Raw genomic sequence first — 26987 nt, forward strand, 5'->3', positions numbered from 1 at the left:
TTGTAAAGTTGCTATCTATACAGAGCTAAAATTCTAGCTAGACTGTCTAAAAGTCTAATGGGTGGTTGCAATAAATTAGAAGCTTTAGCAAGAGTTTAGACTTTTAAGTATTTATTAAAGAGCATTAGGATCTAATGATCAGAGAGAAAGGTAAAAAAACTAACTATTTCTAAGAGACCCCTGCATCTGACCTGCCATGGAGAGGTTGGGAACCCAAAGGACCCAATGCTTCCTTCCTCCTCCCAGAAGCCTCTTCTCCAACAGGAAATAGGTCGGACACACACACACACACACACACACACACACACAGCTCTAAGGTAATTGGCTGGTAGCTCTGATTGACAAGTGTCACAGGTGGTTCTATAGATGTAAATTCCAGACACTAAAGTCACATGGTCTCTAAATCACACTCTTTCTCCTCATGGCAGAGCCTCCCTACAGCATCTCTCCAGTAGTTGGTGCCAAACCAATTTTCACAATATAGATGTACGATAATCCTTGTGTAGGGGACATATTAGTCAATTCAGGCCCTTGTTCATTCACTGCTAGGCCTATTGGTTTTTTTGTTTGTTTGTTTTTTACCATGCAAAACTGATCATTTTTTTTTCAACAAACATTTATTTTATTTTCCATTTACATGTAAGGGTAGTTTTCAACATTCATTTTCATAAGATTTAGAGTTCCAAATTTTTCTTCCTCCCTCCCTCCCTTTCCTCCCCCCTCCACAAGATCACAATCAGGTTATATATGTACAATCCACAAGTGTTCTTTTTATCAGTTCTTTCTACAGCAGTGCATAGTATGCTTCCTCATTAGTTCCTTGGGATTGTCCTGGATCATTGTACTGCTGAGAGTAGCTAAGTTATTCACAATTGCTCATGAACAATACTGCTGTCACTACACACAATGTCCTCTCAGCTCTGTTCACTTCACCATACATTGATGTTCATTAGTCTTTCAAGGATTTTCAGGGATCATCCTGTTTGTCATTTCCTGTAGCACAAGTCCATTCCACTACAATCATATAACACAACTTTTTCCATCATTCCTCAATTGATGGACATTCCCTTGATTCTCAATTCTTAGCCTCCACCAAGAGTTGCTATAAATATTTTTTGTACAATTTTCCCCCTTTTCTCTTTTTCATGATTACTATTGTTAACTGTTTCCCTTCTACCCTATTCCCTTCCCCATGATATTTATGCTATTATCCATCTTCTTTCATTCTATCAGTCTTCACAAGGGATTTGCTTCTGTCTGTCCCCTCCCCCACTCTGCCCTTCCTTCTTTTGTCCCTCTCTCTTTATCCCCTTCCCCTCCTATTTTCCTGCAGGGTTATAGAGATTACTCCACCCAATTAAGTGTGTACATTAGTCCCTCCTTGAGCCAATTCTAATGAGATTGAGGTCTTTGAGCCAATTTTAATGAGTGTTAGGTTAATTTACTGCCCAGATTAAATAGATTACTCCACCTAATTGGGTGTGTCTATTAGTCCCTCCTTGAGAAATCTCTTATGAGTTTAAGATCTTTGAGCCTTTTCTGAGGAGTGTAAAATTCATCTACTGTCCTGCTCCTCTCCCATCATTTTCCCCACTCCATAAGCCTTTTCCTATTACTTTCATGTAGTATTTCACTTCTGCCCTTCCCCCTCCCCCAATGAATTCCCTTCACCCCTCAATTTAACCCTAAAGATGTTATCATCTAGCTAAGTGACACAGTGGACAAATCATCACCCCTGGACCCAGGGGGATCCCAGCCAAAACCTGACCTCAAACACAAGACAGTGGCCCACTGTACAACTCCAGGTATGTTCCCCAGCTCCAAATTTTTTTTTATGGTTCTCTAGGGTCTTGTATTTGAAAGTCAAATTTGCCATTCAGTTCAGGTCTTTTCATCACAAATATCTGAAAGTCTTCTTTTTCATTAAAGTCCCATTTTTTCTGCTGAAAGATAATGCTGAGTTTTGCTGGGTAGGTGATTCTTAGTTGTAATCCCATTTCCTTTGCCCTCTGGAATATCATATTCCATGCCCTCGGGTCCTTTAATGTAGAAGCTGCTAGATCTTGTGCTATCCTGACTGGGGCTCCACAGTACTTGAATTCTTTCTGTTTGGCAGCTTGCAATATTTTCTCCTTGACCTAAGAGCTCTGGAATTTGGCTATAATATTCCTAGGAGTTTTCTTTTTGGGATCTCTTTCTGGAGGTGATCGGTGGATTCTTTCAATTTCTATTTTAGCTTCTTCTTCTAGAATTTCAGGGCAATTTTCCCTGAGAATATCTTGGAAGATGGTGTTTAAGCCCTTTCCTTGAACATGGTTTTCAGGTAGACCAATAATTTTCAAATTATCTCTCCTGATCCTATTTTCCAGGTCGGCAGTTTTTCCCAGAAGATATTTCACATTGCCCTCTATTTTTTTATTCATTTGGATTTGCTTTATTGTGTCTTGCTTTCTCATAAAGTCACTGGCTTCCATTTGTTCAATCCTAATTCTTAGGCAATTATTTTCATCAGAGAGCTTTTGTACCTCCTTTTCCATTTGACTTTTCAAGCTGTTGACTTTTTTCTCATGTCTTTCCTGCATCACCCTCATTTCTCTTTCCATTTTTTCCTCTACCTCTCTAATTTTATCTTCAAAGTCCTTTGTGAGCACCTCTATGGCCTGAGACCAATTCGTATTTTTCTTGGAAGCTTTAGATATAGGGGCCCTGATGTTGACATCTTCCTCTGAGGGTGCCCCTTGGTCTTCCTTGTTACTGAAGAAACTTTCTATGGTCCTCACCTTTCTCTGTCGGCTCATCTTGCCTTTCTTTTACTAGACCTTTAGCTCCCTAATGTGGGGCACTATTTCCAGGCTGCAGTATCCCAAGCTTAAGAAGTCCTAGGTGGTATGATTTAAGGAGAATCAGGTTCTTCCCTCTCCTGGCCTGTTTCCTGGTCCTAGATGACCCCAGACCAACTTGCCAATCAACCAGCTTTGTGTATTGTGGTTGTTAGCTCTGACGATCCTGTGCCCCTCCCAGAACTGGGCCACTTCTACTCGAGCCTACCACTTGGTTCTCAGTAGGGGTGTAAAATCCAAGTTCTGCCTTAGCACCAGCATAGACCCTTGTAGTCTCTCCCCTGCCCAGGGCTCAGCCCACTCACCAGACTGTGAGCTTAGTTCCAGACAACACTGGTGCTTCAGCTGATTCAGAGGCTCTGGCGGTCTCCTTCTCTGGTGAGGACTTCCTGAGACTGGATCTGTGTCAGGGTGACTATGGGGTTGGGCCTGACTCCTGTATCAGCACAGCAGCTCCCTCCTTCTGACCTTCCAAGCCGTTCTTGGTTAGAAGATGATTGCAGCACATTCTTCTGTGAGTTTTGCTGCTCCAGGCATTTTCCTATTACCTTATTTGGATGTTTTTTGGAGCGATCTTGTCATGAGTTCAGGAGCTCACTGCCTTCACTAGACCTATTGTTACTTTAGCTTATTGATGAGAGAAATCTGATGGGAACTTACTTTGTGCCTTCCATTTTTCTTTCTTCGCGTAACTTGAAAGATTTCAACACACTTTCAGTTCTTACTCTGTACAAGTTGTACATTATCTAAGTCCTCTCTTCCTTTAAGTTTGTTTCCTTTTGGTCTGCCAGTTCTGTCTTTCACATAACTTCCTTAAACAATGCCTTTGTAGTTACAATTTTTATAAACACAATGAATATGTATAAATAGGTTCACTTTTAATGTGTACCTTACACAAATATACATAAGTATGTATGTATTGCAGGTGTGTATATGTGTGTATATACATGCCATCTTGACCAGCAGGTTCAAATTTCATTTCATTCTCATGATCCAACATCAAGGTCCTCTACTCTAAAATGGCAAGCTAGAGCCTTGGTTCTGCTTAAGATTGGAAAAGAAGGAAACTAAAACCATGTAAAGATCTCAAATTATGCTTCTATAATAGAGCCATCTTCCTTTTCTAAATTATGAAACTCTCCTTCCTGTAATTCTGGATTACAGAAGAGTAGTGAAGCCACAGTGCTTATCCTGGATCCTCTTCTTTGCTCAGATAAATATTTAAGTAAATGAAGTAAGAGCCTTCTGGGAATGTGAAGTCATTTTGGAGTCATTTAATTGAGAGGTCTGAGATTAGATACTGGACTAAGTCTTGGCAAGGAAGTGGCAAGTAGTAAAATCGCCAAGACCAAAAGGAATGACTAATTGACATTACCAGACCACTATCTTCAGGGAATTCAATTGTGTAAAGTGTGTACATTTTAAGAAGAAGTCCACAGAGTAGGCATTTACAATCATTACAGTGTTATTCAATCACTGTCCTCACTGGGTAGAATTATTATGTGTAAAATATGGGGTTTTACTGATTAAAGATAAAGAATAAATGAATATTAATAATAGAAGATGGTAAAATTATGCTTTATATCTGATTTACCTAATATTTTGACAGGAAAACACAAGAAATGTGGTAAAAACCAGATTATTAAGGTAGCTTTCAAAAACCAAACATGTTAGAACTGCTTATTATGTGTGTGTGTGTGTGTATTTATGCATACATTCTGCTTTACTCCTTCACAGACAAGGCTGTAAATTTCTCCCTTTTTCCCTTATCCTTTTACCCCCTCCCTTTCCCTGCCTTCTTTCTTTTTCCTTCCTCCCTCCATCCTTCCATTTTCAACCATAAAATTACACTAATTGTCTTAGTTACCAAAAAAAAAAAACTATTCTGATTTGTATACTGATAAACTATTGAACTCATCCCCAGTTGGAAAAAATCTATATTTATTTTTGTCTTTAAGAAGTATAAAGATCTCTAAATTAATAATCCTATTTCAAAGTTATTTATTATAAATATCATAACTACATAAAATCAAAAGCTTTTAAAAATTTAAATAGGAATTAAAAAAATGAACATGGCATCATAATTTTTGTCATTTATAGTTTTTAATACATCTATTAACTTTAATAAAATAGCAACCAAAGAGCCCTATTTACTTTGAAATTCCCTTCTGAACTGTTTTTCTCTACATTTTTCTAAATTTTGTTGCTATTATTTTATTGTTATTAACATTTACCTATTTATCAGTATGTATATTGCAATTTTTCTTTTCTTCATTCTGCATTGCTTCCTAGAAACTCCTTTACTTTCTTATATTCTTCATATACATAGTTGTCCGTGATGCAGTAAAATAATAATACATTTTAATGGTATAATTTTCATGTATTCTTCAACCTTATACACATATATTATTTCTAATTGTTTTTGCTATCATGACCATTATGATCACTTACACTTATCATCATCATCATCTTTTTATTTAATCTTTCTTCATAGCTTTCAATGGAACTCAGATAAACAATCTTTTTTTTTTTTTACATTTAATGTTCTGTGAACTATTGCACAATTAGGTAAAATAGATGGTTTCTTTTCAGAACAGAATATAAATACTGAGATGAAACCTGATCTTCTGTAGAGTCCTTGAAACCATTTTGAGGGCAAATCCAGTAGAAAAAAGGATGAAGGTGATGTCATTTTATTCCCAGAGAGTTTTGATCTCTTAAGCCAGAACTCTATATTTTAAAAGCTTTTCATCACCTGTAGTTTGGAGATTATGAATAGTTAGTACGGCTACATCTATTTAAAATGTTGTTCTCAAACACTAATGGATACATTTCATGTATAGATGATTATAGGTAGTAGATCTTTGTTTTAGTTCTTCCCCTCTGATAATGCTCTATATCCAATAAAGTTTATTGGTTTAATTGTTAAGGTCTGTTTGTAGAATGAGGATTTTTCATTAGTTAATTTATGAAGAATAGTTTATTATTAGCTAAAATGTACATGTTATTTTTGGTTTGCAAAGTACTTTATGTAATTTTCTTCATTTGATTCTGACAACAGTCCCCTGAAATAAATTATTTTTCTATCTAGTAGAGCCATTGGTATTTGAATGTTCATTTTTGTACTGATAGGCCTTTTTCCACCCCCAAGTCAATAACATCCTTAAGCCATTGTCCTATAAGTAGGATCATTGGGTCAGTTGTGTGAAGAATTTTGTGGCTCTTACTTACCATGTGACACCTTGTTCCTTTCCAAAAGGATTTTCCCAATTTGGAGCTTTGCCAACAGAGTAATAATAAGCTTGTTTCTCTATAGTCCTACCAGTATTGAATGCTATCTTGTTTAACTTTGCCAATTTGATGGGTGTAAAATATTATCCTGGAGCTGTATTAATTTGCATTTATTTAACTATGAGTTTAATACTTTCAAGGTAGCTATTAGTAACCAATGTCATTTTTTTTTCATCTGCCTTTCCAAAGCCTCTGACCACTTACCTCATGGGGCATGGAAAGGCATAATGTTTCCTTAAAGGTAAAATATAGTCATTTTTATAAGTTGTTTACTTTTCTCAAATACTAAACATACGGGTTAGATTTTTTTCAAACCATTCCCACTTGAGCCATGGACATATAAGGCACACTTGCATATCTCAAATGATCAAGACCTTGCCAATTTACTTCTATAATAAAAATAACCATGTATTAAGCACCTGCTATGTGCTAGGCACTGTGTTAACCACTGGGGATACAAAGAAAGGCAAAATACTGTCACTGATCTCAAGGAGTTAATTTGTTTCTAATGGAAGAAACAACGTGCAAAAAAACTATGTCCAAACAAGATATATACAGTAATGGAGATAATTAACAGATGGAAGACACTAGCATTAACAGGGTTCTATAAGAGCTTCTTGTGGAAGATGAGATTTTAGCTGGGGTCTGAAGGAAGCCAGGGAAGCTAGGCATTGGAGATGGAGAGAGAGACACACAGACACACACATACACACAAAGACGGAGACAGAGACAGAGAGACAGAGACAGAGACACTGGGGGCAGCTAGTAAAAATAAATGGAGTCTCATGGCCTAATTGATAACATTTAAGAAATAAAACTGAAGTATGCAGGTTTAAAAAGACTTTAAAAACATGTTAAGATCAATTGACTGCTAATCATATCATCCTTTACTGACCTTAGAAGATAATGCTATTTTTCTCTGAAAAAGAATAGATAATTATTCCTAACTCTTACAATGGGCTTGTAAGTTTAGAATGCTTAAACTTTTAGGGAAGGCTGTGATCTTGTCAGGAAAACATTCCTTTTGACATCTACTTACACTTTTAATATAAAATTTCATATAATCATTTAAAAAATTTAAATCTGAGCATTTTCAGAGTTGGTAAAATGTATTTTATTTCCTCTTTACAAAACCAAGTCTACAATCTTCAGTACAGCATAGTAAATGACATTTTCTGCTTGGGTAAATGTTAAGCATCTCTTATTTTATATAAGCAGATTTTTATTCCTTGATGATGGAAACTGTGGCCTTGGTCATTTTCAAATAGAAACAAAAGTTGGGTATTTGTAACTAGGTGGGGGCTTCTTTAAGCTTTTTCATCTACTTTACCAGTGCTATTGAGTAATTCAAGAATCAAGTCAGGTCACCTAACCTACTGTCTCTGGTTCTCTATCTTATATCAAACAGCCTTTTTTTTTTACTCCTACCCAAATTTATTCACAGGATTATTGAGACAAGAACATCCTTAGAATGTAGAACAAAAAGACACAAATTTAAAAATTTTCTCTGGTGACTTTTTTCTTTATTTTTCTTTTTTGCAGTTGTGGAGTATTCTATCCAGATACACACTGGAGATGTGAAGAATGCAGATGCGACTGGTCAGGCTTACATTTACCTAAAAGGAGAAAGAGGTGATTCTGGGAAAAGATGGCTTAACAATTCAAGAACTAGCCCAATCACCTTTTCTAGAGGACAGGTAAAACAAAAATGTTAACTATTAAATAAATGGTTTGCTCTTTTTCATTTACATGGACTCTATATTATGTTCACTCAACACTAAGAGAATATAATATAATATGAGGACAGGGATATCTACAAAGACATAGTGCTTAAGTATCTCGCTATTTTTTTCCTCTTTACATAATATTGAGACATGGTGGGAAAGACAATCACTCACAATTGTTCCTGAGATCCTCAGGTATCTTTATGAGATCCTAAAGTGTTTATTCATGTAATAACCAAGGCCTATTCTGTTTATCCTGAGATATGTGACAACATAGGGCTATTGACAAAGGAGGTATAGAATCAATTGCTCAGTTTCTTTCACCATTTCAAAATAGTTGTTTATGGTATGAAAGAAGAACACAGCACTTATTTCTCCAATAATTGCTTTCATCAGTTGGTAAGAAAAGATACATTCTTGTTGAGAACACTCTGAGAATACCTGAAGCAATCCCTTTGTAAAGGCTTCTGGAATACATTTTCACCTAAAATATTTGGAAGACTAGAGAACAGGTTTCATATTAGGCAAAAACTCTGAAGATCTTGAATTTCTTTTTAAATGCGGGACTTACGGAATAGAACATAAAAGTTTGACTGATGTAGAGGAAGGCGTGTACCTTTTGTCCCATCAAAGTCCTATTGAAGAGAAACTGTATTGTGCCTTTGAATGTTTTCCTAGTTTCCATACTAGAACTGGGACATGCCAAGGTATGCTATGAGTGCAATGAGGAACATTTTTTTAATAAAGTATTTTATTTTTTTCCTGTTACATGTAAAGATAGTTCTCAACTTTTGTTTATACAAGCTTTCCAATTTCAGATTTTTCTCCCTCCCCTCCTTCCTCCCTCCCCTAGACAGCAGGTAATCTGATATAGGATATATATATATATATATAATATACATATATACACACACACACACACATACATATATACATAATAGCATTAAACATATTTCTGCATTAGTCATGTTATAAGAGAAAAATCAGAGCAATGACAAAAAACCTCAAAATAGAAAAACAACAGCACCAAAAACAAAAGAAATAGTATGGTTCATTCGGCATTTATACTCCACAGTTCTTTTTTTTTTTTCCTGGATTTGGAGATCCTCTTCTATCATGAGTTCCCTGGAACTCTTCTGTATCGTTGCACTGATGAGAAGAATATAGTCCATCACAGTAGATTAACACACAATGTTGATGATACTGTGTACAATGTTCTTCTGGTTCTGCTCATCTCACTCATCATCAGCCCACGCAAGACCCTCCAGGTTTCCCTGAACTCCTCCTGCTCATCGTTTCTTATGGCACAATAGTATTCCATCGTATTCATATACCACAACTTGTCCAGCCATTCCCCAATTGATGGGCATCCCCTCAACTTCCAATTCCTTGCCACCACGTACAGAGCAGCTATAAATATTTTTGTACATGTGGGTCCCTCTCCCCTTTCCATGATCTCTTTGGGAAAAAGACCCAAAAGTGGTATTGCTGGGTCAAAGGGCATGGACAGCTTTATAGCCCTTTGGGCATAATTCCAAATTGCTCTTGAGAATGGTTGGATCAGTTCACAGCTCCACCAACAATGCATTAGTGTTCCAATTTTTCCATAGCTTCTCCAACATTTATTATTTTCCTTTTTTGTCATTTTAGCCAATCTGATAGGTGTCAGGGGGTACCTCAGAGTTGTTTTAATTTACATCTCTCTAATCATTAGAGATTTAGAGCATTTTTTCATATGGGAATAGATAGCTTTGGTTTCTTCATCAGAAAACTGCCTGTTCATATCCTTTGACCATTTCTCAATTGGGGAATGACTTGGATTCTTATAAATTTGATTTAGTTCCCTATATATTTTAGAAATGAGGCCTTTATCAGAAGTACTGGCCATAAACATTGTTTCCCAGCTTTCTGCCTCCCTTCTAATTTTGGATGCATTGCTTCTGTTTGTACAAAATTTTTTAAATTTAATGTAATCAAAATCATCCATTTTGCATTTTATAATATTCTCTATCTCTTGTTTGGTCATAAACTGTTTTCCTTTCCAAAGATCTGAAAGGTAGACTATTCCTTTCTCTCCTAATTTACCCATGGTATCACCTCTTATGTCTAAATCATGTATCCATTTCGACCTTATTTTAGTATAAGTTGTTAGATGTTGGTCTATGCCTAATTTCTGCCATACTATCTTCCAGTTCTCCCAGCAGTTTTTGTCAAATACTGAGTTCCTATCCCAGAAGCTGGAGTCTTTGGGTTTATCAAACACTACATTACTAGTGTCATTTACTACTTAGTTTCCTATGCCTATTCCATTGATCTTCCATTCTATTTCTTAGCCAGTACCACATAGTTTGGATGACTACTGCTTTATAGTAAAGCTCCAGGTTTGGTACCACTAACCCACCTTCCTATGAATTTTTTTTCATTATTTCCCTGGATATTCTTGATTTTTTTGTTTTTCCAGATGAATTTTGTTATTATTTTTTCTAGCTCTAAAAAATAATTTTTAGGTAGTCTGATTGGTATGGCACTGAATAAGTCAATTAATTTAGGTAGTATTGTCACTTTTAGTATATTAGCTCTGCCTATCCATGAGCAATTGATATCTTTCCAATTATTTAGATCTGATTTGATTTGTGTGAAGAGTGTTTGGTAGTTGTGTTCATAGAGTTAATGAGGAACATTTTTAATGTTACATTTACAAATTCACAATCTAATGCTAGAAATATTTGCTCTTTTTGGTACAAAAGTAACTATCGTTTGATGTCAGGGGTGCTGACATTAGTCACATTAGTGCAGGAGTCACATTTGTCTCAAGCTTTTCCCTGGGTACAGAAGTGCCATTTTTCTAGTTCTACCTGATGCAAATATTAATTTATTACTGGTTACCTATTTTAACAGATCCTCTATGAAGGACAACGTATTTCCAAATGAATCAAAGCTTGTCCCTATTTCATTGCCTGAAATAGAGAAAAAGAGAGATGGTTAATGACACTGAGCCAGCAATTCAATTTAAATTCACCAAAAAATTCCACACACTAGCTCACATTTCTATAGCACTCTTAAGTTTACAAAGCACTTTACACATGTAAAGTGTATCACCTTTATGAGGTAGGTGCTAATTTATTGTTATCATTTTGTAGACAAAGTAACTGAAGCTGAAAGAAATTAAATGTTTTGTCCAGTGTGATTAGCAAATATCAGAGGTTATATTCAAACTCAGGTCTTCCTAACTTGTAGTTTATGCCTCTATCCACTATACTACCTAACTGCCTCAGTAGGTATTAGTTCAATACCTAAGGGTTCAAGGCACTGTGCTTTTCATCATGGGGATAACAAAGCAAAGCTGACCTTGATCTCTAGAATGCCATATAAGAGGGACATGCCATGTAACTAGATTCATAAATACAGAGTTGTTTGAGGAGGGAAGGAGAAACCACTAGTGACTGGGAGATTCAGACAAGTCTTCATTAAAGAAGTGGCATATGAGCTGAACCTTAAAGGAAGTTAAGTTATTGTGGCAGGAAGTGATGAGGAGAAAGCACATTCTAGGAATATTGGCAGATTGTGTGGATGCATGGAAGTGGTAGATGGGAATGTAGTGGTCCAAATTTGTGATCCAATTTGTGGTCTTGTGTTCCAATTTATTTAGAATACAGATTTGGGAAGGGAAATATTATGAAATAATTTGGAAATGTAGGTTAGAACTGAGGCCGATGGTTGCTCAGTGGATAGAGCACTGGACCTAGAGTCAGGAAGACCTGAGTTCAAATTCAGTCTCAGACACTTCCTAGCTATGTGACCCTGGGCAAGTCATTTGCCTGACAAAATGGATCCACTGTATTCATTGGAGAAGGAAATGGCAAACCACTCCAGTATCTTTGTCAAGAAAACCCCAAATGGGATCATGAAGTGTCAGTCACAACTGAAATGACTGTAACAGGCTGATCAAGTTAGTATTTTGTTCTAGAGGCAATAGGGAGCTACTGAAAAAGTTTGAGCAAAGGAATGATGAGCTCTGTTTTCTGTTTTAGACAGAGCATTTTGGTAGCTGTGTGGAACATCACAGCCTAGGGATCATCTTTGAATCCTCACTTTTAACCCCTACCCCTATAACCAATCTGTTGGTATGTACTTTTGTTTTTCCATTGTAATATGTCTCATATTTTTGTAAGTTCCTTCTTTTTTTTTTTTTCCTGACACTGCCACCACCCTAGTCCAAGACATTATGACCTTGCGCCTGGACTATTGCAACAGCCTTCTGGTTAGTGTCTCTTTCTCAAATGTCAGTCCATTTCTAGTCCATCCTCTACTACGCTGTCAAATTGATCTTCCTAAAGTATATATCAGACCACGTTATTGCCCTATCCAGTGGCTCCCTTTACCTTCAAGAACAACTGTAACACCTTCTGTTTGAAATTTAAAGGAAAACCTGGTCCCTTTCTACCTTTCCCATGTGTAACTAATCCAGTGACACTGTCCTCCTTCCTGGTTTTCCTCACGTAAGACATTCTGTCTCTCAACTCCATTCCTCTTCACTGGCTTTATCCCATGCCTGGAGAGCTTTAGTTTTTGTTTTATGACTTCCTTGGATTCCTTCATATCTCAGCAAAAACTCAGCCTTCTGTAAGAAGCCTTTCCCATACCTCCTTACTCTTAGTACCTTTGTACTAAGTCCAATTTGGCTAGTTTGTGTCTTGTTTGCATATAGTGGTTGTTTGCATGCTATTTCCCTCAGACTATGAATCAGTAAGAGAAGGGACTGATTTCTGCCTTTTTATCTCCAGTTTTTAGCACAGTGTTTCACGTATAGTAATGCACTTAATACATGCTTATTGAATTGATTTAGCTTGACTTGTTGGAAGAGAAAGATTAGAAATGTAAATAAGGGAAGAGACTATTGAAATTATCCAGGATAGGAGCAGGCCACATAAGACAGAAATTGAGAAAAAAAATGTAGATGCACAAAATCTTGTGGGAAAAGGATCAAAAAGAATTTAAAAATGATTAGATATGGGGAACAAAGGTCAGGGAAGTACTTTGAGAAATGGGGATGATGAGGTCCTCAGCAGAGATGAGGATGTTTGGAGGAGGGCCACTTTAGGAGAGAAAGTCATTAGGTTGTTTCTAGGGTAAAATACAATATCTTCACCTGTTTAGACATAATTGTTTTCATTATGCTCACTCTCATCCTCCTACCTAAAAGTTTCAGAAGACAGCTGTCAGAAATGCTAACTGAATTATTCCTTTATTTTCCTACCCCATAGCAATTGATATTGCTATTTCTGGCATGAATTTCCAATTCTTATCTTTATTTTACCTATTATGTTTCCAGTTGAGTTTTCCTATAATTTTGTTCTGAGTGCTGTTCTAATTTTTGAAATTTACTTAGGGAAACAATAGTATCAACTGTGACTTTCAGAGATTCTTGTGGCATCTTGATATTTTTGTTATTTAGTTGTGATTTCAAAATCTAAAAAGAAAATCTATTTTTCATTTAGTTGCATGCCTACTTTGATTACTTTTTTTACCTTTTTTTCTATTTCACTTCTTGGCAAAGAACTAAAAGAGGCATGCATCCCATGCCAAATCATTCTACATCTACACATGTATTTGACATTAAACTTTATCCAAAATCAAGTTGTTTATATTCCTTTCAAGGTTCAAGCCTCTTCCCCATGTGGAGCAAAATTACCTTACTAGGAGTCTTTTATAATGCAATTAAGACCATGCAGTTGTCATTGTAGTCTGGGCTACAATGAGACCTCAGTATAGTTTCTTGAGAGCTAAACCTAAATTCAAGGTACTCTTCAGGTCTTCTAACGAGTCCCCATCTAGTGTATTCTCTTCCACACCCAACCAGATTTGACATATAAAGTTATGAGTAAACAACATTTATTAAGAATGAAAAATAGCAAGGTAAATACCTGGGACATACAAAGCATTAATATACATTTGTTGAATTGAATTGAGCAAGGAAACCTACAGGATCCTCTTGATATGGTGGGAAATGGGGTACGGGTTGGTTCAGGGGTGGGGTTCTTAGGAATTCCTCTTTAAAGAATTACACCCTCTTGCACACAAAAAGTAGTTAGAATAAAGTGGTGGTTTATTTAGGAGCAAGGGAAGGGAAGGGTGGGGGAGGGAAACCATGAAAGAAATCCTTGGACTTTCATGGGGAGATTGGCATAAAGCACATGGCTCAGAGGTACCAAATCTCCTCGAACAGGAGACTGGAAGGTACTTTTATAGAGGACTGATGGGGGTGGACCATCTGCCCGTGAAAAGTTCCTTTAGTGAGAGAGGACCATCCCCCACTGGTGGTAGCTGGGGGAATTGGGTGAGGAGTGGAGGACCATCCCCCACTGGTAGTGACTAAAGGAATTGGGTGAGGGGTGGCTACAGATCCCTCTTCAGAACACAAAGGAGGCAGACACACCCAAACTTATCTCCCCAGGGTAAGGGAGACCAGAATGAAGGGTAGGAATCCAAAGCTAGCTCAGTCCGATTTGGTTCAGCTTATCTCTCTAGGCGTTATCTGTCCTCTGGTTTGGTTTCTCAAGGAGAAGGTTCCTTGACGTGCCCCAGAGAAATTCTGGGGTGCTCTGCACCCCATGACACTCTCTTCAAAAAAAATACATAGAGCCACACTCTTCCAAAGATTCCCATACCACAGCTGGGTATCAATAAAGACAGTAAACATTAAGTGCCTACTATGTGTCAGGGACTGTCCTGAGCCCAAAGATGCAAATATAAAAAAGATAGACAGTGTCCCCATCAAGGGACTTGTAATTGTACAAGAAGAAACAGTTCACAAAAGAAAGCTGAGAATTAGAACGGGAGGGAAAAGGAGGAAGCTACCTGACCAGGATGGGAAGGCCCATAGTGGGGACACCAAAGAAGTCCAAAACAAATACAACCACATGGAAAATGAGGAGATGTATGAGGAGGGTATGAGAATACTTCTAATCAGCTATAGGCAATCCATGCTTATAGAGAGGACCTAACTGTCACCTGATCTTCCAGGAGTTGTCTGTCTTCTAGGCTTCCTCCTCCATCAAGTTGTTATTGACATTCACTGCTTCTCTAATGAATTACAATTGCTAGGTGCTTTTCTTTTCTTTCTTTCTTCTTACAAGACTATTTGTGGGGAGGGGCAGTTAGGTGGCACAGTTAGATAGAGCACCGACCATGGATTCAGAAGGACCTGAGTTCAAATCCAGTCTCAGACACTTAACACTTACTAGCTTTGTGACCCTGGGCAAGTCACTTAACCCTCATTGCCCCACCTCCCCCCCCCAAAAAAAGAAAGTGTTTGGAATTCTTTATAGCACAACAAGGTTACCTCATGTCAAATCTGTATCTCTTTTTTTTGGGGGGGGGATATTCTGCTTTCTCTGTAAAGGAAACTCTCTTAGGCCAAATTTCCTTTGTAATTGGGGTAAAGAACTTTCAACTCCCAACCTGCCAGTGACGGCTAGCCCCAGACATATGTAGATTATGCTGGAATATTATTTAACAATTTAACAATAGTTCAGGAACAGGGTAAAGTTTGCATTCTTTGTCCTGTATCAGTTCTCAAATAACTGCTGTACTGATTTTAGTTTTCAGGAGCAGTCACTTGGTTCAGGATATGTTCAAATCTTTGCAATAATAAATCAAGATATCATGGAGTCCACTTGTATTTCATTATAGTGAGATATCACTGAGAAATGAAATTTTTGAGGGATTTAACAAATAATTAGGAGCATGCATTTTAATCCAAAGACATGTTTTAGTAGCCTTCGTTCCACGTAAATAATCAGTAGTCTTTGTGAGAATTCTGTGATAGTCTGGAAATACCATTAGTTTCTTCCCTCCACCCCCAAAGAAAATTCATTTGTGAAATACACTTTCACATACATTCGTTTTTTTTTTTTTTTTAGTGAGGCAATTGGGGTTAAGTGACTTGCCCAGGGTCACACAGCTAGTAAGTGTGTTAAGCTTAATATAAACAAACAGTAAGAACAGTGAGAAAGATTAATGTATCAAGTTATGCACACCTTTTAAGAACCAATCAATGTACACTGGAGGAGAGGAACATAATATAGTGATGCTAAGAGAAGCCTAGGCCTCCACCCTGTATTCTGCATTCTTTCCACAATTCCACTATGTGTTATTCCTCAATAAATATCTATTGGTCTTTTATTGAGTGCTTAGTGATTTCTGCCTTTATGAGGAATAGCAAAAGCATTTATAAGGATTCTTGTTTTGATCATGAACATTCTGTAAAACTTTTATTTGCAAACATTCCCATATCTTTTAGACTTGGCATGATTTCTGTGGACATTCTAAGTACACAATACTCAATGTTTTGGGAGATTACTGGTCTTGAAGGATGTATGCTTCATCATGGATGTAACTTCTAATGATTCTCTGTCTTTTTGCTGTCTGTTTCCCAAACTGATAACGCTTTTCCTCCTCACCTCTGCTTCATGTCTATGCCTGGTCTCTTTCAAGACTCCACCAAAATCCTACCTTCTCCAAGAGGCTTCCCCCACCCTTATCCTCTAACTGCTAGTGCCTTCCCTCTGCGATCATTTTCCATATGTACTATATATATCTTGCATGTACATAAATATTTGCACGTTTCCTTGATTAGTATGTGATCTTCTTTAAGTTGGCGACCACGATTTGGCCTTTCCTGCTCATTAAGCATGTAGGAAGTGCTTAATAAATCATACTAGACTGATTGATTTTAGATATTCAGACCCCAGTCCAGCTATGATTTAGCCTTATACAGTTGCCTGAGACAGACACATAGAAATCATGTGATGCTGCTGCTAGGAGAAATCAGAAGAAGGATTTTAAGGTCTTTCTGGACCCAAGTGTAGCATTATGTACATTATTCCCTGAGGAAATAACCTTCTGGGGAAGATGTGCCAACCTGAGGTTTCAGGCTGCTACTGTCAGCCTCTTGTTTGCTCTGTGACCTTTGCATCCACAGACACAGTGATTAAAATATCTTTAGTTGTCATTTTATCTGTAACTTTCAATAATTTCTCCTAGCATATATCACAGACTTGTCCTTGTCTCAATTAAGAATTAATGCTTACAAAGCATCCCTCTTTAAATGATTTCATAGTACTTCCCAATGCATAGTTCCATTTGACCTCAAAACTCTCCTGTAAGGTTGTTAGGGAGAAATGTCTGGGAAATAACTTTGGAAAATAAATGATGAGAAATTACTTCTATCCTCATCATTGACAGGCTAAGAGAAGCAATATGGCATTGAATATGATATTGTGTTAGGAGTCACAAGACTTGGATTCAAATCCTGCTTCTTATATCTACTAGTTCTATAGTGACGGGTAAGTTATATAACTTCTCAGAGCCCCAAGTTCCTCCTCGGTAAAACAGAAAGGATAACAATGGTGCTGCATACCTCCCTCATGTTTGTCATGAGACAAGCTCTTTCAAAACCTTAAAATGCTATATTGATATAAAGTTTTGTCTAATGATATTAACATTATATGTATTGAGAAAAAACTATGGAGTCAAAATGAGATATGCTTGAGTCAAGCTTTCTCTCCTTCCTAACTCCTTGTACTCAACTTGCTTTTCCATCTTACCTTACAGAGATGGTCATATCCTTGAGTTTGTCACCACTCTCATATGCTCCATTTCCATCTTTACAAACTCAGAAATTCTCTTAACTGATCATAAGCTATTGCTATTCCGCATTCTACCTTGCAAACCTAAAATATGGTCTTAATTCTCACCTATACCTCTAGTCTCACTACTCATTTTTCTCAGGCCATAAACCTCTGCACTGGCTACTTCCTTCCCATATTGACCCTGAAAAATGAACCAATTCATCTGTATCATATTCTTTTCTCTAGAGTACCTGGCCCCCTTAGGGCAGTTTGGTGCTGTGGTGGATAGAGCACTTGTCTTGAAGTTGGAAGGACTGGAGTTAAAATCTCACCTCAGACACTTAGTAGCTGTGTGATCCTGGGAAAGTCACTTAACTTCAATTGCCTTAAACATCTAGGGCCATCTCCAGTCATCCTGGTATATATCTTGCCACTGGACTCAGATGGCTCTGGAGGAGTGAGTGAGGTTGGTGACTTTGCACAGACCTCCCTCACTTAAAACCAATTCACTGCAAGTAATAACATCACCCCGATGTCATGATCCTCTTCAAGAATGAAAGACAAACAACAACCACAAACTGTCCCCCTTATTGTATCACTGATCTTCCCCTACTGTGCCTCAGCTTTGGATTACTCCCATCAACTACTATGTTTACTCCTATTGACATGCTATTGAGTGAAGCTAGAGAAATCTTGAAAGCATGGTGACTGGGCCTTCTACAAATTTATGTTACATAATCTCAAATGGGCACTCAGTATGACAAGGCAATTCCTTTTAACTAGTTGAAATTAATTAAAACTAGCCTTCCTAATTGATTCATTGTTTTATTCAACTTTTCCAAACTTTTCATCCTGTCTCAAGTCTCTCATAGCTTCTATTCCCTTCACCCTCTCAGTTGAGATGTTTGTGGAATATTTCACTGGAACAAATTGAAGCCATTTTTTAGAACTTCCTCTTCTTTCCTCTTCATCTCATATCACTCAGTTATTTTCTGTCATTATCTCCTCCTTCACCTTTGTCTCACAGGAAGAGGCATGCCAGGCAAACCCCTTAAATGCATATATGATCCCATTCCATTGCATATTCTCCAACAGATTTCCCCCTCTATCATCTCTACTCTCTCATAATCTTTAGTCCATTCCTAACTACTAGTTGCTTCCTTTCTGACAACAAACACATCCATATCTCCTCTCTCTCCTCCCCACCAAACTTCACTGGATCCCTCCATCAAAGCTATTGTCCCATATCTCTCCTGCCTTTTAAGGCTAAATTCTTGGAGAAATACTTCTATGATCACCATCTCCATTTCTTTTCTTTCACTCTCTTCTTAATTCTAATCAGTCTAGTTTATAACCTCATCATTTAACTGGGGAACTTTCTACAAAATTACCAATGATTTCTTAATTGCTAAACCTAAGGACCTTTTCTCAATCCTCATTCTTCTTGATTTCTCTGCAGCTTTAGACACTGTTAATCCATTTACTCTCCTTGTACTCTCTTCTTTCTAGAATTTTATCATGCCATTGTCTCTTGGTTCAATTCCTACCTTTCTAACTTCTCATTCTTCTTTGCTTCATCTTCATCTGGATCATGTCCACTAATCATGGTTATCTCCTAAGCATCTGAACTAGATATTCTTATCTTTTCTCTATACTATTTGACTTTGTGATCTCAGTTCCAATGGATTAAATTATCATCTCTATGCAAATCATTTTCAGATCTATTTGTCTACCCCTACCTTCTCTACTGACCTCCAGTTTTTTATATTCAACAATTGTTTGACACCTCAAACTAAATGTATCATAGATATCTTAAACACAATATATTCAAGACTGAGTAAAGATATTTTAATTACTATGTCTGTGGATCTTTTCCCCCAAACTCTTCCTTCTTCCTAAATTCTCTGTTATTATTGTGGATACTACTATCCCCTCAGTCACCAAGTCTCACAAGCTAGGTGTCATCTTTAATGCTTTATTCTTACTCTCCTTATTCACAACTCCCATATCCAATCTAATGATAAATCCTATTGATTTTACTTTTTGAATATCTCTCACAAATGACCTTTCTCTCCTCTAGCTCTGTCCACTGCCTGGCACAAGTTCTCATCACTGCATGCCTTGCTGGACTAGTGAAATAACCACCTGGTTGGTCTTTCCTAACTCTAATCCATACTCTACTGAGGAATTGAATTGAACTTTTACTGCCCTAGGCAATAAACTCCAGTGGCTTCCTATCACCTCCCAAATCAAATATAAAACCCTCTTGTTGGATTTCAAAGCCCTTCTTAACCTAGCCCCTTACTACCTTTCCCCATCATCTTATACCTTACCCGTTCTTGCCCCTGCCCATTGTACCATTAAATCCACTGCCATCAGCCTCTGTGTTGTTTCTCACATGAGACATCCTATTTACCAACTTCATGAATTTGTGCTGACTGGATTCTCTGGCTTCCTTTGAGTTCTAACTAATATCTTACCTTCTATAAGAAGCTTTCTCCATTCCCCCTTAATGGTAATATATTCCCTCTTTTAAAAATTTAATTTAATTTTAGTTTTTCTATTATATTTAAAGATATTTTTGTAATTCCATATTTTTCTCCCATCCTCCCTTCCGTCACCCCTCCAGAAGCCAGAAAGCAATATAGGTTATACATTATAATCATATTAAATATATTTCCACATTAGTCATGTTTTTAGAGAAGAATCAGAACATTACCTTTAATGCATATCTCTTATTTGCACATAGTTGTTTGTGTTGCTTCTACATTATATTTTGAGTTTCTTGGCAGAATTGTTTTTGTTTTTAGTCCTTATTTTGTATCCCCAGTATTTAGCATGGTACTTAGCACATAGTAGTAGGTACTTAATGAAATTTTGTTGACTAATTGAGATAAATACCTGTTTCTCCCATTTGATAAAAGTTTATTTAAAAATGAAAATAAAATGAAAAAGGCATTTTCTTCAGTTATTGAAATAGTAGTTGAGATTCAACAATTATCATCTTAAGATTAATTTGTCTTTTTGGTTTTTTCCTTTTAAACTTTGGCAACCCTTAGCAGCTCTATTCGATTTTCAGCCACACTTCAGCTGTGTTGCTTCTGACAAAAAATATCTTCAAGAATATCATGATGTTTTGCTCATCCTGACTCATTTATTTCTCTTTCTGAAAAATTAAATTATTATCCAAACTCAGGTTTCTCTCTGTACCTTCTTTGTGTTCTCCCAAATCAAATCTGAATTGTCCTTCAAGTCCCTATTTGTGTTCACTAATTGCTAAGCATTCAGAGACTGTGGCAATAAGTTGTGCTCCTAGTATTTTTTTCCAGACATATAACCTATTTTCAGCTAGCCTTCATAAGTGTGCCCCATCTGTTAAATAAAAAAGTGAAGATGTCTTTAATGGAACTTTAAATAGACAACAGAAATTTTGGGAAAGACTCATTAGCTGACATTCATGTTGGGTGATGGAGAGTAAGAGTAGGAATATGGTAATCAGGAACTAGGACACAGAAGTTCTAGGATAGGTTCTGCCAGGAACTCACTGGGGAACCTTGCTAAAGTCCCTGAACCTCCCCAGGGCTTAGTGACCTCATCTTCCCTTCTAAGATTCTCACCAACTCTAAAATGACCCAAATCTACAGAATGGATTAGATAAAATATGATTTAGGAGAGGGAATGACCAAATCTCTTTTCCCATAAATTCATCACTCAGTTTAATTCTTTCTTCAATCACAGGTGAAGGCTTTCACAGTTAAAGCAGTGCACCTTGGTAAACTACATCAGATTATTCTTGGATTCCAGAGTTTGAAAAAAGGTACTGTGACTTCAGAATACAAAATAATTGCCTGCACATTGACTATACAGATTGTAATATACTAAATATATTGGGAATTTAATGAGGGGGTTGTAACTTTAATTCGCCACACTGTTTTGATAGGTTAATTTGGTATTGTTCCTATGTAAGGACATGCAGCAAATTTTTACAAAGCTTACCTCAAATCTGTCTATCACTAAGGCAATGAAATAAATATAATGGGGTGTTAAGGGAAGCACATTCATTCTGTACTAATCTGAAAGCCTCATAAATCTCATTATGAAATCTGGCCTGTTTCATTCCCCGCTTCAATCTTTTGACAAAGCAAAATAGTATCACATTATAGTAGAGGAGCCTAGTAAGATAGTTTTGTTTGATGAAACTGATGCAATATGCTAGTAAGCTTTCATAAAGCTTATTTGTAACTCTTTTTAAAAGTAACCTGTTTTTCTGAAAGCAAAAATATGCTTCAAAGAATTGAGGTTTTACGTGGGTCTCAGAGGTTGATGATTCTATGCACAGAACATACAAGGAGCTGTGTGACTGGATTCTAGACTGCTAGTTTCAGGACTCCTTAACAACCTTCCTTTAATAGTTATAAGAATTATCAACACAGAACATTGGATATTTTTTGTGTCGTTCACTGGAAGAACAGAGAAAGAAAAAAACTGCAAAAATGTCAAGTTACTTTAAAATTCCTGATTACCTTTTCTAGGCCATACCACTTAGAACTGCTAGTGTCTTATAGTTATCGTTTTGAGAGAATGGGGGAAGCTAGGTGGCACAGTGGATAAAGTGATGGCCCTGGACTCAGGAAGACTCATTTTCCTGAGTTCAAATCTGCCCTCAGACACATATTAGCTGTGTCACTCTGGGCAAATCATTTAACCCTGTTTGCCTTAGTTCCTCATCTGTAAAATGAGCTGGGGGGGGGGGGGCGGGGGGGGAGGGGGGGGAATGGCAAACTACTCCAGTATCTTTGCCAAGAAAAATCCCAAATAGGGTCACAAAGAGTCAGACATTTCTGAAAATGACTAAACAGCAAAAATGAGAGAATGGATACTTAGAATCAAAAATCATTCTAACAAATTTACTCTCTCTCATCTTCCCATATGTTGCCAAGACCTATTGATTTTACCTTTGTAACATCTCTCACCTAAAGCCTCTTCTCTCCTCTGATGCTGCCATCACCCTGATGCAGAGTCTTATCATCTTATACCTACAATAGCCTGCTGGTTGGTCTCCCTGCTATAAAACTCTCTCTTCTCTAATCTATCCACTAAGCTATGAAAGTAGTCTTCCTAAAGTGCAGATCTGCCTATTTCACCTCACCCCAACCAGGCAATAAACTCCAGTGGCTCCTTGTTACCCTCAGGGACAAATAGAAAACCCTCCTTTTGTATAAAAAGCCCTGCCTACTCTTCCCTCCCCTTTCTCAGTTTTCTTATACTTTATTCATTTTTTCTTCCCTACTGTCTAATATGACACAGGCTTCCTTGCTGTTCATCCAATGAGAAATTCTTTCTCCAGACTCCAGGCATTTTCACTAACTTTTCCTCTTGCCTAAAATGCCTCCTCATCTCTACGTCCTGGCTCCCCTGGCTTCTTTCAAGTCCTAGCTAAAATTTCACCTTCACCTTCAGGAAACCATTCCTGATCCCACATAATTCTAGTGCCTTCCCTTTGTTGATTATTTATAATTTTTCCTGTACCTGTATACAGCTCGTTTGGACATATTTCTTTGCATGTTAATTCTGTTATTATTACTATTACTATTATTATTTTTTATTAATAATCATCCAAGTACTTGGTCAGTGCTTGTAAAATATGAGATGTTTACAAAATATTTAATGATTAACTGAATATTAATTGCACTGTACATTGCTTTATCAGAATTGGCATTTAGGATACACAGGTTGTATTTCCAACTGTGCTATTTAACTTTTGTGACTACAACTTAGTGTTTTAAACTTTGCCCTCCGTTTAGATACATAAATGGGAGAAATTCATATTGTCACAAAGACTGGGCATATTGGGCAGTCCCTCATATGTATTTATGCATGTATTCATGTATATATATATGTGCATGTATGCTTACTTTTGTGTGTAAGCTCATATGTGTCTGCATGAGAGATGAGGCTGATGGGTCACCTTGGCACTTGATGAGAGGATTCATCCCTATCCAATTTAAAATACATTTGGGTATGTATGCACATGTACTCATGCATATGCCTGTATATAATTGTATATACGTTCATCTAACCATGTATGTTTACACACAGTACACATACCAAAACAATGTATGTTGTAATATATGTATATATGGTTTTGTGTATATGTATATCTGTATATACATGCATGTGTATGTAAAGTGCATACACATATATGTATACACACACACACATATATATATATATATACACATGTGTGTGTGTGTGTGTATTCTCCAAAGTCATAGAGACAGTAAGTGGTAGAGCTGGAAATATAACATATACATTCTGAATTGAAATTCTGATGAAGCAAGATGCCTTTTAAAAATTATGTCTGTTTCTAGTTATCAGTTCTCACATAACTATGGATATTTAACAGGGACAGGCTTAAGTGCTAGGGCCTGGTAATCAGCAATATCAAGAATCTTGACATTTTTACTATTTTTCCATTTTAAAAAATGTTAGGCGAGGATAAAAGAAGAAAACTTGATCTTCTCTTTAGGATGAATACATACATACATACATACATACATACATACATACATACATACACACCTGTGAATGTATACATCTGCAATATCAGTGTAGATAAACTATTGCATCTTCTTTTTTTTTTTTCAACTGGAATAAAAAAAAAACTAGAGAAAGGAAAGATATAATGTATAAGGGAGAGCAGTGGTTGAGACCCATGACCCTATGATTTTACTAACCTAGAAAATCTCTGATATAAAAACTTTCCCCAACAAAGATCTTCAGTTTGTTTGTAAGTAACAATTTTTTTTACCTTTGACAATGAATTTAGGTAAGGACTTCTTAAACTTTTTCCCATCAGACCCCCTTTTGCCTGAGACCCTAGGTATATAGGCATATAGGCATATAAAATAGGTATACATAACCTTTTACTGATGCTAAATTTTTCACCACCCCCACATTCAGTTATGTAACCTCAGATGGGGTTGTGACCCATAGTGTAAGAAGCTTTGGTTTAGGTGACTTGTCCCTAGTCACATGGTTCTGTTCAAGAGACCTTAAACACTGATTTTCCTTACCTCAAGGCTGACTCTCCATACAGTAGCTTTCCCTACAATGTCATGTCTCTCTTAGATATCCTATAATTTATTAAAAAATAATTCTACTCTACCTGTTGGAAGAATAATTGTTACAACCCCAAAGTTTATGCTACTTCAATCAGGTTCTCCCTAACAAAGGATGGTCACTTCTCTTTAGTGGCCCATAGAAACAGCTGTGGTGATATAGTTATAATAAATTTCCTACAAGGATTACTAAATCACTACATTACACCAAATTTCCTGTTACAATAATTTATTTTCACCCCTTAAAAGTGCCTAATTGTATGCTTAGTTTTCACTTTCTAATTTACTATTCACTTTGCGATGTCTTCAGAGAGTTGAAGAGAAGCTGAACTATATCTCATTTGTTCTTGACATGTATTTCAACTCCTATTATCTTTTGCCACCTTATACATCCTGAACTCCCTACAATATGCACAAAACCAAAACTAGCCCAGTGGCCCCATAGACTTGAAGGTGTGTGCTTTAGTTTCTCCCTTATTAGTGTCAGAATGTATTTTTAAAAAAATTTCCATTTACTAATTCACTTCTGAAAAGCTGAAAGGCTAGGAATCACTTCTCTCTAGATAAAGAATGTGATTTCTAGCAAAGTATTCATTATCCAAAAAAATTATGCTACAATGAAAATTTATGAATGTGTGGGAAATGCCCACAATGACCAGGACCACTGTCCCAAAAAGTAGTGAGCAAAACAAGCTTTATTTATGGTCTGCAGAGTGGGTGGACACCTCAGAGAAGTGCTATACTTATTTGCCTGTCACAAAAGGCTTTATCCCTGGTCCCTATTGCAAGTTCCCTCCCCTCATTCCTCATTGGTGGAGTACTAGAGAGTCACAATCTCCGTGTCCTTCCTACTTCATCACCCACTCTCCACATACAATACTCCCACTTCATACATCACATATCTTATTATAATTAAATCTTCACCCAGGGGTGTGTTAGTTAATATGCAATTATCTTATTAAGCAAGCACAATTCAGCTACAGGTCAATTCTAGGGGTCACTTCTGCAAATTTGCTTTACATCTCCTACCTTGTGGTCTGCAATTCTGTCCCTGCTCTATCCTGATTGGCTGAGGTCTGAGTGGGGACTTGGGGACTTTCCTACCCTGTACTGATTGGCCAAAGGCTGAGTGGGGACTTTCCTGACCCTTCTCCTGCTAAACTGTAGGAGAAGGGACTTTCCACAGGTCTTGTGACCTGAGGAGACAACACTTTACAATCTTTTCTCTTAAATGTATGGGTTGCTGTGGTGCAAAGGGCTTTGATTTCTTTTGAGAGATGTGATATTCTGTGTAAATAAAAAAGCTCTTAAAATATAGAATGCTAAGCCATGATTTTTTACTTTTTATTTCAAGCATTGCATATGACCTATTAAGTTTACTAAATGAAGTCATTGTTCTAGAAAGTCATGCTATGACAAATACATGCTCCAATGTTATATCAATGATGCCTTTTTGAAAAAAAAATAATTTGGGCACTTGTTGCTTTTGCTTCTGGGCAAATATTTCCCAACAAATTTTACTGGACTTATTTAATTATTGGCATTCACCTTCATGATTTGGGCTGATGGGATTATTTGTCTGTCAAAGAGGAGATTTTCTCTCTCTCTACAGGAGGTAGATCTGACTAACCTATGGCCATCTATGACAGAAATTACTGACGATCAACCAAATTAAAGTTTTAAAACATAGAATCAAAGAATTAATTTGATTTATGTCCAGAAACACAGATTTAATTAGAAGTTGTCTTTAATATATGTTTCTTAAGAAAGCATCTTTGTAGCATAATGAGAGAGTGAACAAATCTTCCATTTATTTTTTTAAATTAATATTTATTTATTTTTAAATATTTTTAAAAAAATTAGTTCCAACTTCTCTTCCTCTTACTCACTCTCCTACCCACTGAAAAGGCAAGCACTATATCAAATTTACATGTAAAATCATACAGAATATATTTCCATATGAGCTGTATTTTTTTAAAAGCAAAAAAAAAAAAGAAAGAAAGTGAGAAAAATATGCTTTGATCTGCACTCAGTTCCTTAGTTCTCTCTGGAGTTGGATAGCATTTTTCATCAGGAGATCTTTGGAATTGTCTTGAGTCATTGTTCTTCTCAGAGTAGCTAAGTCTTTCACAATTGTTCATCTTTACATTGCTGTAACTGTACACGGTAATCTCCTGGTTCCACTCACTTTACTTTGCATTGTATTCATATAGGTTTTGCCATGTTTTTCTAAAACTACCCCTTCATTATTTTTATAGCATAATAGTATTCCATTACAATCATATGCCACAACTTGTTCACCCATATGCCAATTGATGAGCATCCCCTTGATTTCCAATTGTTAGCCACCACAAAAGAGTTATTTTTATACAAATAGAT

General features: G+C 36.8%; 1 protein-coding gene across 1 annotated transcript in view; it reads left to right on the forward strand.

Moving 5' to 3' along the window:
• Positions 1-26987, forward strand: part of RP1 (RP1 axonemal microtubule associated) — a 715393-nt gene that overhangs the window by 507422 nt on the left and 180984 nt on the right. Inside the window, exons 38-39 of the mRNA XM_043976222.1 lie at positions 7674-7828; positions 21226-21304. Coding sequence (XP_043832157.1) covers positions 7674-7828; positions 21226-21304 — 234 coding nt within the window. The remainder of the gene's footprint in view (positions 1-7673; positions 7829-21225; positions 21305-26987) is intronic.

This window comes from Dromiciops gliroides, chromosome 1, assembly GCF_019393635.1.
Source record: "Dromiciops gliroides isolate mDroGli1 chromosome 1, mDroGli1.pri, whole genome shotgun sequence".
Lineage (NCBI taxonomy): Eukaryota > Metazoa > Chordata > Mammalia > Microbiotheria > Microbiotheriidae > Dromiciops > Dromiciops gliroides.